The following is a 12,429-nucleotide window of genomic DNA, read 5'->3' as shown; positions in this document are numbered from 1 at the left end:
CTAGAGGTCTGTGCTACATAGTAAATCAAAGGCATGCATATAAAAGGCCTTTCTAAGGCCAAACGTTGGGTGTGTTTCTGTATCACCACTTCCTGCACCCTCTTTGCAACACTGATAGAAGATCACCCTGTATTAACTGCAATGAAGGATAGCAATATTCTTTTACCCACCTTTTGGATGGAATAGAGAAATCTTGTGTTCTTTTAGTGTACAGAAATAGCCTCTAATTATTGCACTAATAAGCAGAACAGGAGGGCTCAGGAGGCTAACTGCTAGTTCTATGCAGATCCGCTGGCATTTGGTCTGCGGAGACCAAACATAATTGCTAGTTGATGGATGGCTAGTTGCCCAAGTGAGCAAAATTGATGGCTTCAGGGAAGTTGCTTGTGGACAGATGTCCACACCACACCGAAAACCCTAGGGATTAAATTTAACGGCAGTCTGACCGTCTGGGGCTCACTGTATTCAGGTCTGGAGACCTGCCAAAAAAACACAGCAAGCCCAAATGACCTAATGATAGAGCAGTCAGAAGATCTGGGAATCCCATTTCCCCCCAATCTTCAAACCTTTGCTTCTAGCTTTGGGAGGATGGCAGATAATCTGATTTTTACAATTACATCATTCTGATTACCTTTCCTCCTCTATTTGCCACATGAGAATGATTAGCACTGAAATCTACTCCCCTTATTGTATTAAACCTTTTCCATAATTGCCTACGCAAAGGGCCCACTAATCAGTGGTGGAGCACATGCCATACGCGCAGAAGATCCCAGGTTCAGCTCCTTTTTAAAGGATCAGAGGTAGCTTGGTGAGCTTCTACTACTTAGAACAGTCTGGATGAGCTGATAGGTCCAGCTCACTTAAGGCACAATCCTATGCATGATTAGACAGAAATAAGCCCCATAACTCCCAGAAACCCCTTGCCAGCATGGGGCTGGGGGATTCTCCGAGTTATGGGGTTTATTTCTGTCTAAACATGCATTGGATTGCAGCCTTAATCTACTAAAATGCCTCCCAACCTAGCCCTATCAATGTGAGGTGAATTTATTTAAGTGGGGGGAGGGAATTCTCCTTGGCCAGATTAGTGGGTTTTTAATATCCAGAGTCAATTTTTTTTTGCTGGTGTGGCTTTCTTGTATGGAGATGGTGCCCTTCTGGTTCAGTATCCTCAACATGCTATACTGCCTTAAAAGAAGAATTCAAGTCACTGTACTAGAACTAGAACTTTGTGCATATCCATATTCTACAAATTGCAAACAAATTAGAATTGTACACATGGAATGACTTTATGCAAGTTGAATAATTTTTACTTACTGTAAACAAATGAATTCATTCAGCTTCTATCTGTGAGCAGGAATCTGACCACAAGAATCTCTGTCCATCTCCAACTTTGGCTTTTGAAATGTCACCAGATTCTTCGTCCATGATCTCATCTTTATTATCCATAAGAAATAGAAAGCTGAAATTTTCACATATGTTGGATTCTCATGATGCTGTATTCTCCACCTGATACTCCATGTACACACAGCCCTGATCATAAGCAAGATAGCGCACAAAATATTGTGTAGACCTGAAAGCAAATCCTTTGCCAAGGGGGAGAAATCACTACCACTGCGATAAAATTTGTAATGCTAAGTGTGAACAACAACAACAACAACAAACTTTTTATTGCTAATTATTTTATTTATTTATTTATTTATTACCCTTATATACCACTCCCATAGCCAGGGCTCTCTGGGCGGTTTACAGAAATTCTAAAATTAAGATAAAAACGAGTATACAAAATTTAAAATTCTAAAACACAGAACATACACACATAAAGCATTAAAAACCGTTAAAAAAACCAAAACATGTGAGTGATTAAGATGTGCCGCTATATGCCTGGGCAAAGAGGAAAATCTCAACCTGGCGCCGGAAAGATAGCAGCGTTGGTGCCAGGCGAGCCTCGTCAGGGAGATCATTCCATAGTCTGGGAGCCACCACCAAAATTAAACAACTAAACAACTGATTAGTGCAATGTTGATAGTGAAAAGCTGCTGCAAAGCTGCTGAGAGCCAAATAAGAAACTTTAAAGTTAACATCTTATGCTCATTGAAGAGTTGTACAAATGGAATAATGTAGGCCCAGATTATTTTCATTTGCACCTCAGAACTAAAACCTCGCTTTCAAAACAAAACTTAGGCTTTATTTCACACTTATGATTCTACCTGGGAAATTTTGATTTTCTTTCCCAACTCTTGCTGAGGAGACATTATGCTTAGTTTCATTATTCCTATGTACCATTTTTTTACCTTGTCTTTCCTTTCTATTACAGTGCTCAAGATTTTTTTTAATCTATTTATTTATTACATTTCTATACCGCCCAATAGCCGGAGCTCTCTGGGCAGTTCACAATTATATTATAAGATGGCTTATAATATGCTCAAAACAAAACAGATACTGTAATTGAACCACAGCAAAAGAAAACAATGTAAGAAGATGATATATTTGTGCCATGGCCATTGAAAACATTTCTCCCATGTTTATGCTGCCTTATGCTGCCTCTTAAAGTGTCAAAAATGGCTGGAAAACGACAACGAGATTCAGGGCAATCGTTCAGACGATTGATTTCATTTGAATACAGCTCAATAGCTGAAGCTCTCTACATGGTTCACAAAAGTTAAAACCACAAGTACAGCATAAAATATAAAACGAAAGCTTAAAACCACAATACAAAAGTACAACCGAATAAAACTGAGCAGCAATGCAGAGGTTTAAAATACAGATTTAAAATGCATATTTAAAACAGCAGAGTTAAAAGACTATGGTAAATTGCTAAAATACTGGGAGTACATCGTAGGTGCCAGGCGAACGTCTTTAGGGAGCTCATTCCACAGCTGGGGTGCCACAGCAGAGAAGGCCTCCTCCTAGTAGGCACCTGCTTCACTTCCTTTGACAGGCATAATACTAAAACATAGTTTAGCATTATGGGAATGAGATTAATGTATCTCTAGATTTACACACTTCCTCCTTCTTGCCTGGCGTGGCCATGAGAAGCAGTTTGGAAACGTTTACTTTTTTAAAAAAATTGCTGCAGCTGGAGAGATTGTGGTTAATGGGGGAAACAGTGGACACAATGCTGTCATGATAGTGATGTAATTTGGCTGTGGCTGCACGTTTCAGGTAACATCTACTTTGACCCTCATAGTGTGTGGTGTATTTGTGCAGAAGCATTCCTATTATCCACACTGTGGTTATTCAATTGTCAGTATTGCCTGTATTCACATCTCATCCCTGTCAACATGACTTTCTGAATTAGGGCTGTGCAAGCCTCGGGCCTCGGATTCGGAAATCCGAATAACGGAGGCCATTTTATGACAGATACGCCATGAAATGGCCTCCGTTATTCGTATTTCCGAATCTGAAGCCTGAGGCTTGCACCTACTCTGAATGTTCTGGTTACACAATATTTGTATAATGTGTACTGCAGAGAGCCCCCACTTGGAGGGGGGAATGCATTCTACCCTTCCTTTAATTTGTGAACAAAGTTTCTGTTCGTGCTTAAAGCCTTGGAGAATTAATCAGTTTTTAATGGAAGTATTGCTGGGAAAAGGTTTATCTGTGAGAGAAGGGAAGCAGAAGTAGAAGACAAAAGGTATTACGACATGAGGAGGGAGGATGTGTCATCTGTCATCCGCTTTGTGTGCTAGTCTGAGTTTAATCTGAGAGTGATTCCTGCCCCCCTCAACACACAGCATAATGGAGGAAAGAAATATGCATATTGTGAGTGCCACCTGAGTACTAGTCCTGTCAAGAAACACATCAATAACATACAAGGTCACACCAGGACGCATAAAGTATTCCTATTCGGGCTTTAATTGTGGAGCTAGAAATCTTATTAAAATAAGCCAGTAGGAGGCAAGCAAATTGTTTCAAAAGCAACATCATCCAACACCACCTCACTTAATGGTCTCAAATGCTCTTTAATTGCTATACTGTTTAAACATGATGCACATATATAACATTTAAAATTGTGTTAACTTCATGTGGGTCTAGTAGGTTAAAAATTAGTAGTTCCAAACTGGAAAGCTCTTTAGGTTCCAAGCTCATTTTTCCCCACTTGAAACCTTTAGCATTTAAAAGATTTCAGCCTAATAATCCTCTGGCATGGTTAAAGTTTCAGTGGCAGTGAAATGACTTGCCCCCAAACTACAAGAGATTAATGGATAGTTTGTGCAAATCATAGTCAATGCAGGGCTTCAGGATTTGCCTACTGATGATCTGAAAATGCATCTCCAGAAGTAGCTAAAGCTATATAGGTGTAAATACGACTCTTTTGTATAGACAGAGAATAAATGTACAGCCAAAACACAATTACTTATCTTCTTATTTTTGATGTTCCAGAAGCTACAGCACCATGGCCAATGGTCAGGAAAAATGAGTATTGTAGTCCAAAGCATCTGGGAGGGCACCAGGATGAGAAAATCTCCCCTAGGGATATTGGTCAGAAGAGGCCTGTTTGAACATCATAGTTTCAGTTCCTGGATTGTTTAATCCAGGAATTGCTTCAGACAAGTGCCATTGACAACCCCAAAATATCCCATTCCTGGGTAGTTTCATGACATCTGAACCCTGAACACGTGGTTGTTTAGGAGTTAAACAACCCACAGTTAACCCAACCACAAACTCTGGGCACTTTAGCCATGTGTTGGACTACAATTCCCATTATCCACAACCAGCTTGCCCATTTAGTGTGCTGACTGGGGATGATGAGAGTTGTAGCCCAAGATATCTGGAAGATGCAAGGGTCAGGATGAGGAACTTCAGGCCAATCTGTAATGTGGAACAAATAAATAATGTTTTTTGTTTACATCTGCTATGTTACAGGGTTAAATGTTTCCCCCAAAAGACATAAAGCTATACCCATGTAACTTATGTGCATTTGTACTAATATTTTATACACAAATCAGATAACTGCATAGGCTGTTGACCCATAGCGTACTTTTGTGAGAAGATGCCTTTATGGTACAGAAAACAGAATTGTCAATATCTATAATTGCATAAACAGCATGTGAAAAAATACCGAGTACATCATGGAGATAATTTTTCGCGTGTTATTCTGAAACCCTAATCAAAGTGGAAGGATCTGATTTTTTAAATTGCAACAAGAAATTTGAGGTGTACACCAAATGCATTCGAAAGGAAGAATGGTTTGGTGATAGGCATGAGGGAACTTGTTTTGTCATGGCAACCACTCTTTACAAGTTCAAATGGGTTGATACAAATGACAAAGGAACTGTGTATGATAAGTATATGATTTATGCAGTTAAAAGGAGAGGCAAAGGTTCAGTCAGCATGACATCTTAGAAAATGAAACTCCAAGTCACCCTATGCGAGGCAGAAATCCTTTAAACTGCGTATTGATTTCATAACAAAGGCAGCTAGACCTTCTCATAATGGTTGCTTTTGGGAGCAATTTTTCATACACAATTATGACTGAAGGGTGGGGGCAAGAGCTCTAGGAAAGATGCAAACTGAACATGCCTTTTAAAAAGCATGACCTGTCAAATTACATCAAATGGAAATTTTGTGTGTGCATCTAATAGTGAGCTTTAATTCATATGTGCTCTGTAATGTGTGATTGCTTGAAGTATATGTATTTGTGAAAAAGTATTTGTACCAGATGGGAGACAAAGTCGACGTTTCAGGAGTCTTTTTGTTACAAAGTAATTGCAGATCAAGTAAGCATTTTTTGTATTGTTTGTAATTATTAGTGTGTGTGTGTGTGTGTGTGTGTGTGTGTGTGTGTTTGTGAAGGAGAGAGAGAGAGACAGAATATTTTCAAGACTTTTACTGAGCTTTGCAAGTTCATTAGTTGCCATACATATGTTACACTAGTGGTGAGCTACTTGAGAACAAAATGTGTATCTGCCATGTATCTGGGAAGCTTTTCATGTGAGTCATCTTCCCATGCTCTTTGGCCAATTTCAATCCCTTTCCAGGAACACTATGCTATTTTCCTCACGGTATGGCTCTGAATAGCTCTACACAATCTTCCTAGGGAGCAAAAACAGGTGAATGCTATTGCCTATGGTAAGCCAAGAAGCAGGAATGAGGGCATCTGGTTGGCCAATGTGAGAAACAGGTTGTTGGACTAGATAGGCCTTTGGTCTGATCCTGCAGGGCTCTTCTTAGTTCTTAATTGACTGTGTTGGGTTCATAATGCAGGTTGAACTAATTGATAGCACAGCCATTCATTTGAACTCCTTGGTATTCTAAGGATTTGGATATCACTTGGGCTATTTAGGATAATATTGGGTTGGATCCAGCTGCCATATGAATGCACTTCCACTCGTGCAGTGGTAATTCCACTTGCTCAATGAGACTGTTCTATCCTCTTCTGCCCCTGCATGCCCCAAATCTACTCCCAAAGCAGATTTGGGCATGAATGGGGGGTGCAGGGGAAGGAGAGGAAATCCATTCTGCTAGTGGATGACCAGCGTTGGATCCAACCAACTGACTTGGTTCGCACAACACCTCAGCCCATGGGTTAAAGGCCTGGATATCTGTTGTCAAATCAGACTGATTCTGGAATGATCGCAGCTGGTACACCAAATTTAGCTGAGCACCAAATGTAGCAGATGTATTCCTTGTACTCTGGCACCTGAGAATCCAAAGATACTGCCAGATCAAGGATCATTCCGAAGCTGTGAACTTGATCTTTCAGGGGGAGAGCAACTCCTATCAGAAAAGGTTGAATCCCAATTCCCAAGACATGTGTCTCCATTTTGTCTAGATTGCATTATTAAGAGGAGCAAAAGAAAATCTCCACTGATGCTTTGAGGATGTGGTGTGTGTGTGTGTATTTGAGTGTGTATATGCACACACCCCTATCTTTTAACATACATAGAGATCTTGGGCATTAGGCTTTTAAGCTGCTTTGTACAGTTGAAACTCATTTGACAGCAACTCGCACAGATGGTGTTTTAGTTTCCATCTGAAATGTGACACTTTTTAATTTCCCCCGAGGCTGCTTGGTAAACCTGGCCAGAATTTACTCAATGGGTGTTTGTCTCTGGTTTCTCTGATTTGCTTATCTGAAATCGACTTCGATCTGATAGGAGCGATAAGTGGATGCCTTGAATACAAGATGGAACAGGCATGTTCAATCATATGTTTCAGTCCTGCTTTATTCAATAATTACTGTATCAGTAAATGCCTTCCATCTAATATATCCAAGTAATGAAATCCTGAGGCCTGTTTTGTGCATGTTGGAAATAAATTTCCTCCTGTGATGACAGATATGGGCTGAAGGGCTACAGCATAAATGGCTAATGGAAAACTGGATAGACAATTAAGGAGGTCTGTTTGGAGAAGGAGGAGAAACTGGTTTGCCCTTGACCTGATTGAAAGCGCAGCAAAGCAATCTTTTCTTCTATGAAAACTTGTCTTTTTAGAAACGAGGATGTTGAACTTATCAATTCACCTGGAAGATCCAAGTCCATCTTGGAAGGCACCTTATTGCAAACACACATTGTCATCCAAGGATAGTGTTTATTAATCTCATTGACAGCAGTCCATCTGTCAGACAGATTGTTTCCAGTGTATGCTACTCAAAATGTTAAAACTCTTCGCTTTACAAACATCTGTGGATGAAAGCATCAACTGACTTCCCTAAGAGCTAATTGCAGGTAACTGATAATACCCAGAGAAATAAAGAGAATCATCGTTGTATCTTGCAAGTAGATTTCAACTTCTGTTTGCAGGAGAAAGGATAGCTTATTAGCAATAAGCAAAATAAAATAAATTTTCAAATGATTTACACCAGTGCATATGAATATCACATAGCATGTGCAACTCAAATTATACTCTCAAATTGTTCAGGGTTGCAGCTTCACACTAGCAGGAAAATAAATCCTGTGAACGTATTTACAGTTTAATAATAGCAGTGGCACTCATAGTCAATAGTAATGATTTAATTGTTTTCCTGATCTTCTGCTTTTCCAACGTTTTTATACTGGAAAGCTTCTTCACTATGTGATTCCAGGCAATTATGGAGCATGTAGTGAATGTGGTAATGTTCATGGTGTAAGATAACCAATTGGATTTGGCCCAAAGTCACCCAGTGGGTTTCCATGGCCAAGTGGGGACTAGAACCTGGATCTCCCGACTCCCAGTCCAATACTTTAGCCACTATACCACACTGGCTAATGATGGGGGCTGTAGTCCAACATGTCTGGAGGGTACCAGGTTGGGGAAGGCTGTTTTAAATAATGAATTGCCTTGGTTATGGTTGCCGTTTTGAAAATTTAACTTCTTTTTAGCTTAAGCATTGCTTTTCATATGACATTCCTCTACTGCTTCAAGGAGATAATCTTGTTAGAAAAGGAAACGAATACATACATGCCATCGTATATGAAGTGGGTTGATGCCTGTCCGCAGATGTGTGCTTATTGGCTTCTTCACCAGGCTCTTCTTCACACACACAGTAAACAATTATTTTGGTGCTTCATTTTGGTGCCAAGTTCAAACATGGCTCTTTATCAAAGCCTTTGAGGGCTAAATTCTCTGTGATCACACATAGATTTAACTGTTCTTACTGCTTTTTAAAAAAATTCTGCTGTTTTTAATTTGTTAATGATTTAATATGTTTTTAGCTGTGTATATTATTTATGTTTACATTGTTCTGATTTTATCTTTACGCCTGAGATCCCAGTGATATAGGATGGGATACAAACATTTTAATAAATAAATCAATAAAAAATGTGCCATTAAGTGAATTTTACGTGCAAATGTCTTTATTAAAGATCTGGTTTCTTTTTCAGGCTTTTGGTCAGGCTCACACAAACCACAAGAAAGTAGCAGCTGATGGAGAGAGCAGGGAAGAGACCTTGATTCAGGAGTCTGCCACAAAGGAAGAGTACTACATGAAAAAAGTCATGGAACTGCAGACCGAGCTGAAGCAGCTAAGGAATGTCCTTGCCAACACCCAGTCTGAAAATGAACGCTTGAATTCTGTGGCCCAGGAGCTGAGAGAGGTGAGGGTGGTTCTTATCCGAGAATGCCTGAAAGAGCTCTGTAGCCATCATGTTACATTCCCTTCTAAATCCATGGCTATTTATGTCGCAGATTCTTCTTAAATTAGATATGTTTGAATTAGATATTCAAAGCCATTTCTTTGTTTACTTCTATTTAATAATTTGCCTTTCAGTCCAGTGGAGCCCTTGAGACTGCTCCTCAAGACGAACATATTACAAATATCCTTGAAGCTATAAAAATAATAATTTGTCTCACGTATAGCAAATTTAGTTGGTTTCAAGGGAAGTGCTGCAGACGTATCTGACACTAAGGAAGCTCTTGTGTTCTTCAGCCGTGTATCACCCACAAAGCTCTTATGTCCTCCAGCCAATGCTGTTTTGAGTCTGTAATACGTCTTCACTTCATCATTCTTAGCCAATAATTTATTATATAGATTATAGTCATAATGTGGTGATACTTTGGTACAGTGATAATATTTTGTGATAAAATTAACCTTGTCAGCTGTAGTTCAGACGTTTGTGCAGCCAGCATTCCTTTCTCATGGTGGAAGATTGAGTGTACTAATGTGTGCATGTTCTCAGTATAAGCATTTGTAAAAGGGTCTTTTTAACTTTGGCAAGGTGGAACCCAATAATCCGCACACATACAAACTTCTTCAAACAATGGTGAATTTATTCAAAACAAGCAATAATTTAAAATGTACAGTCATTACTTAGGGGAAAGTAGCTAAGTAGACTGGCTATAATTTAAATGTAAGCATGCATCGAAACTTCAGAGACTGTGGAGAGGACTGGATTATGGGGAAATTGTAAATAAATAATAAATAAATTAGTTCAGACTGAATCCGTCAATTCTGGAGCTTAAACTGGACCGTGGACATGTGCTAAGAGTTCAGCCTGTTATAGGATGGGCTTGTCAGTGTGAGAGGTCCCCAACACTTGGGAAAGGAAAAGAAAGCTTTGGGGTGAGTATGAGAGAATGGGGATGAAGACAAGGATTTTAGGTTGGTTGTGCTAGCAAGAGACAGTGCCATCAGGCTAGTCCTGACAATAATGAAAGAGGATTGGGGAAGGAAGCTACCTAGAACTCTAGAATACATTCACTACAATTTATAATGCTTTGCGGATTTTACTCCTGCTTTTGAAATGGCCACCTTCAACTTGACCAAATCTCAAGAGGAAACAGGAAGCAGCAAATAGGTGTCTCAGCTGCAATCCTTTCCACTAGTTGACCAGGAAAGTCTGCACAAAGTGTAGATTAAATTAGCGCCTACATACACATACCATAGAAAGTGGAGGGGCAAGAGGTTACAATGTGTAGAGAAAGCTCCTGAAAATAGGATAGGGTTTTAAAGATACCTCTCCTTAAGTCAGCCTAAGCTGTTCCTGAAGTTGAAGTTTGGGGTATATTGAAACTCGTGAGCCTCTGGGGCAAAGGAAAAATATATCTGTTTAAAAAGGGGCTTTGTGGACCTTCAGCAAGGTGAGGACATAAGTGGCCAGACTAGGCTTAGCCTGGGCAGCATGAGAAGTAGCCGAGGACTGACAGAACTGCAATTTCCAGTACCCTTTAGGGCATTCTCTCTCTGAGTTTGTCCAGGGGTAGCCAGACTCCAGGGTTTGTCTCTCTCTCTCAGAGAGATCAGCTGGACCTCCTGCCGAAAATGTGGTAGGCCAAGAGTCCGAAGCATCTAGTAGCAAAGGTCCAAATGTTACTGGTCCACCATCTATGGTTGGAACCATTCACAAGCCGACACATTGAAGGCCCAAAATTCAGGAGGTGTATTCATTTTACACAAAAAAACTTTGCCATTACGGATATTGTGACAAAGAGCACGAAAGTTTCAAGATGATTCTCAATAACAAAAATGACTGGTCCAGGATGAAAACAATGAGATTGATCATCCTACTTCCAGAGCCCTCAGTAAATAAAAAAGTGAGTAATTCTTGGATGTGGGCACTGCCTCCCATGGAGCTGTACCCGAACAATGCAAAATTGTGAAACCTTTTTAAACTATACAATTTCTCTTCTTTACACCTCAAAGGGGTTTTCTCTAATCAAGGAAACACCTCTACTTCAGGACTGGTTATTTGCACATTTGATTCATTTTATCTCTTGCTTGCCTTGAGGCTTTTTGGAGAAATGCAGCTTCAATTGATTATTAAAGCCCAGTTTAAATTTGCATATGTAACCTCAAAGTGCTGAGTAATCTCCTTTGCTAACACCAAAGTCTCCCATCTTGAGCTGCCACTATCAGGGAGGCTGCAGGACCTGCCCTACCACTGAGCAACTTGCTAACAATATTGTGTGACTCATGCCGTACCCAACAGTTTTTCATCAGCTGACTGGCATATAGTTACAAACAATTTTGAAACTAAGGGAAAAGGGGATATTGTGACAAGTAATGAGAGAAAAAAAATTGAATGTGAAGTTTTGATAGTGCAGGAAAATGTGGAAAGGAAAAAAAAAAACTTCAAATGTGCCCAAGCAAACAAAAGCGAGTGAAGTTGCAGGTAAATAAAAGATCAAAGCTTAAATTAAGATGAAAACTCTGTAAAATATCAAATCCAGGGCACGTGATGGCATAACTGCCTATTGCAAATTTTTCTTGGTTTGCCTTTTGAAATATTCCCTGTTAGCTACAGCTGAATACAGAATACTAGACAAGAGGAATCAGGTCTGTCTTTCTGTGTCTGTGGCCATGGCTAGATCAGGCCTATATCCCAGGATTGTCCCGGGATCATCACTGTACATCCAAATGACACAGGGGATCCCGGGAGCAGGCAGGGACGACCCCTCCATTTGCCTGGGATAATCCTTAGGTCTAGCTAAGGCCTGTCTCATTCCATTCTTGGCCTGTCTCAGCCAACCTCCTCCTCCTCCTCTCCTCCTCCTCCTCCTCCTCCTTTTTCTTCTTCTTTTTAAACATTGACTCATATTACATATGACTAAGGTGAGCTTTCTCTCATCTCAGTGAGTGTGGTATTTATAAGTGAAAAATATATGGCAGGGAAACTGTGGAGCGGGAACCCTTAAATCTTGTTACAGTAAGACCATCCATAAAATTGAAGTGGCTCAGCAAATTGGAATTAGCGTTTTTCAGTACAAATTGCTGGGGTAATCAAAGAGGAGTAATCGTAACTCTTCTCTGGCTTCTCATCTGCCAAACTCCAGGGCTATTAAAACTGGAACTAAGTTGTGCCTTTTGTATTCGGGCAACGTGAGAAAGGAGAGCTGGTCTCCTGGAGCACTTCCTTTAACTTACTATGCATTTTACTACTTGCCATTAAGGGTAATTAGAAATATTCCCCATTTAATTTAGCAAAGGCTGACTTGTGCAACTACCAAGTGTTTTTACTGCACATTCTCTGATCATGGCCATGACAGAGAGAGTGAGTACTACTGAGATGA

At 40.0% G+C, this 12,429-nt stretch overlaps 1 protein-coding gene across 3 annotated transcripts in view; it reads left to right on the top strand.

Moving 5' to 3' along the window:
• BICD2 (BICD cargo adaptor 2) overlaps positions 1 to 12,429 on the top strand; it is a 100,012-nt gene that overhangs the window by 46,323 nt on the left and 41,260 nt on the right. For all 3 annotated transcript variants that reach the window (XM_063121269.1, XM_063121268.1, XM_063121267.1), the window contains exon 2: positions 8,805 to 9,017. In XM_063121269.1, the coding sequence (XP_062977339.1) occupies positions 8,805 to 9,017 (213 nt within the window). The remainder of the gene's footprint in view (positions 1 to 8,804; positions 9,018 to 12,429) is intronic.

This window comes from Elgaria multicarinata, chromosome 3 (assembly GCF_023053635.1).
Source record: "Elgaria multicarinata webbii isolate HBS135686 ecotype San Diego chromosome 3, rElgMul1.1.pri, whole genome shotgun sequence".
Classification (NCBI taxonomy): Eukaryota; Metazoa; Chordata; class Lepidosauria; order Squamata; family Anguidae; genus Elgaria; species Elgaria multicarinata.
Note: the sequence above shows the minus strand (reverse complement) of the source record. Positions and strands in the feature narration are given on the sequence as shown.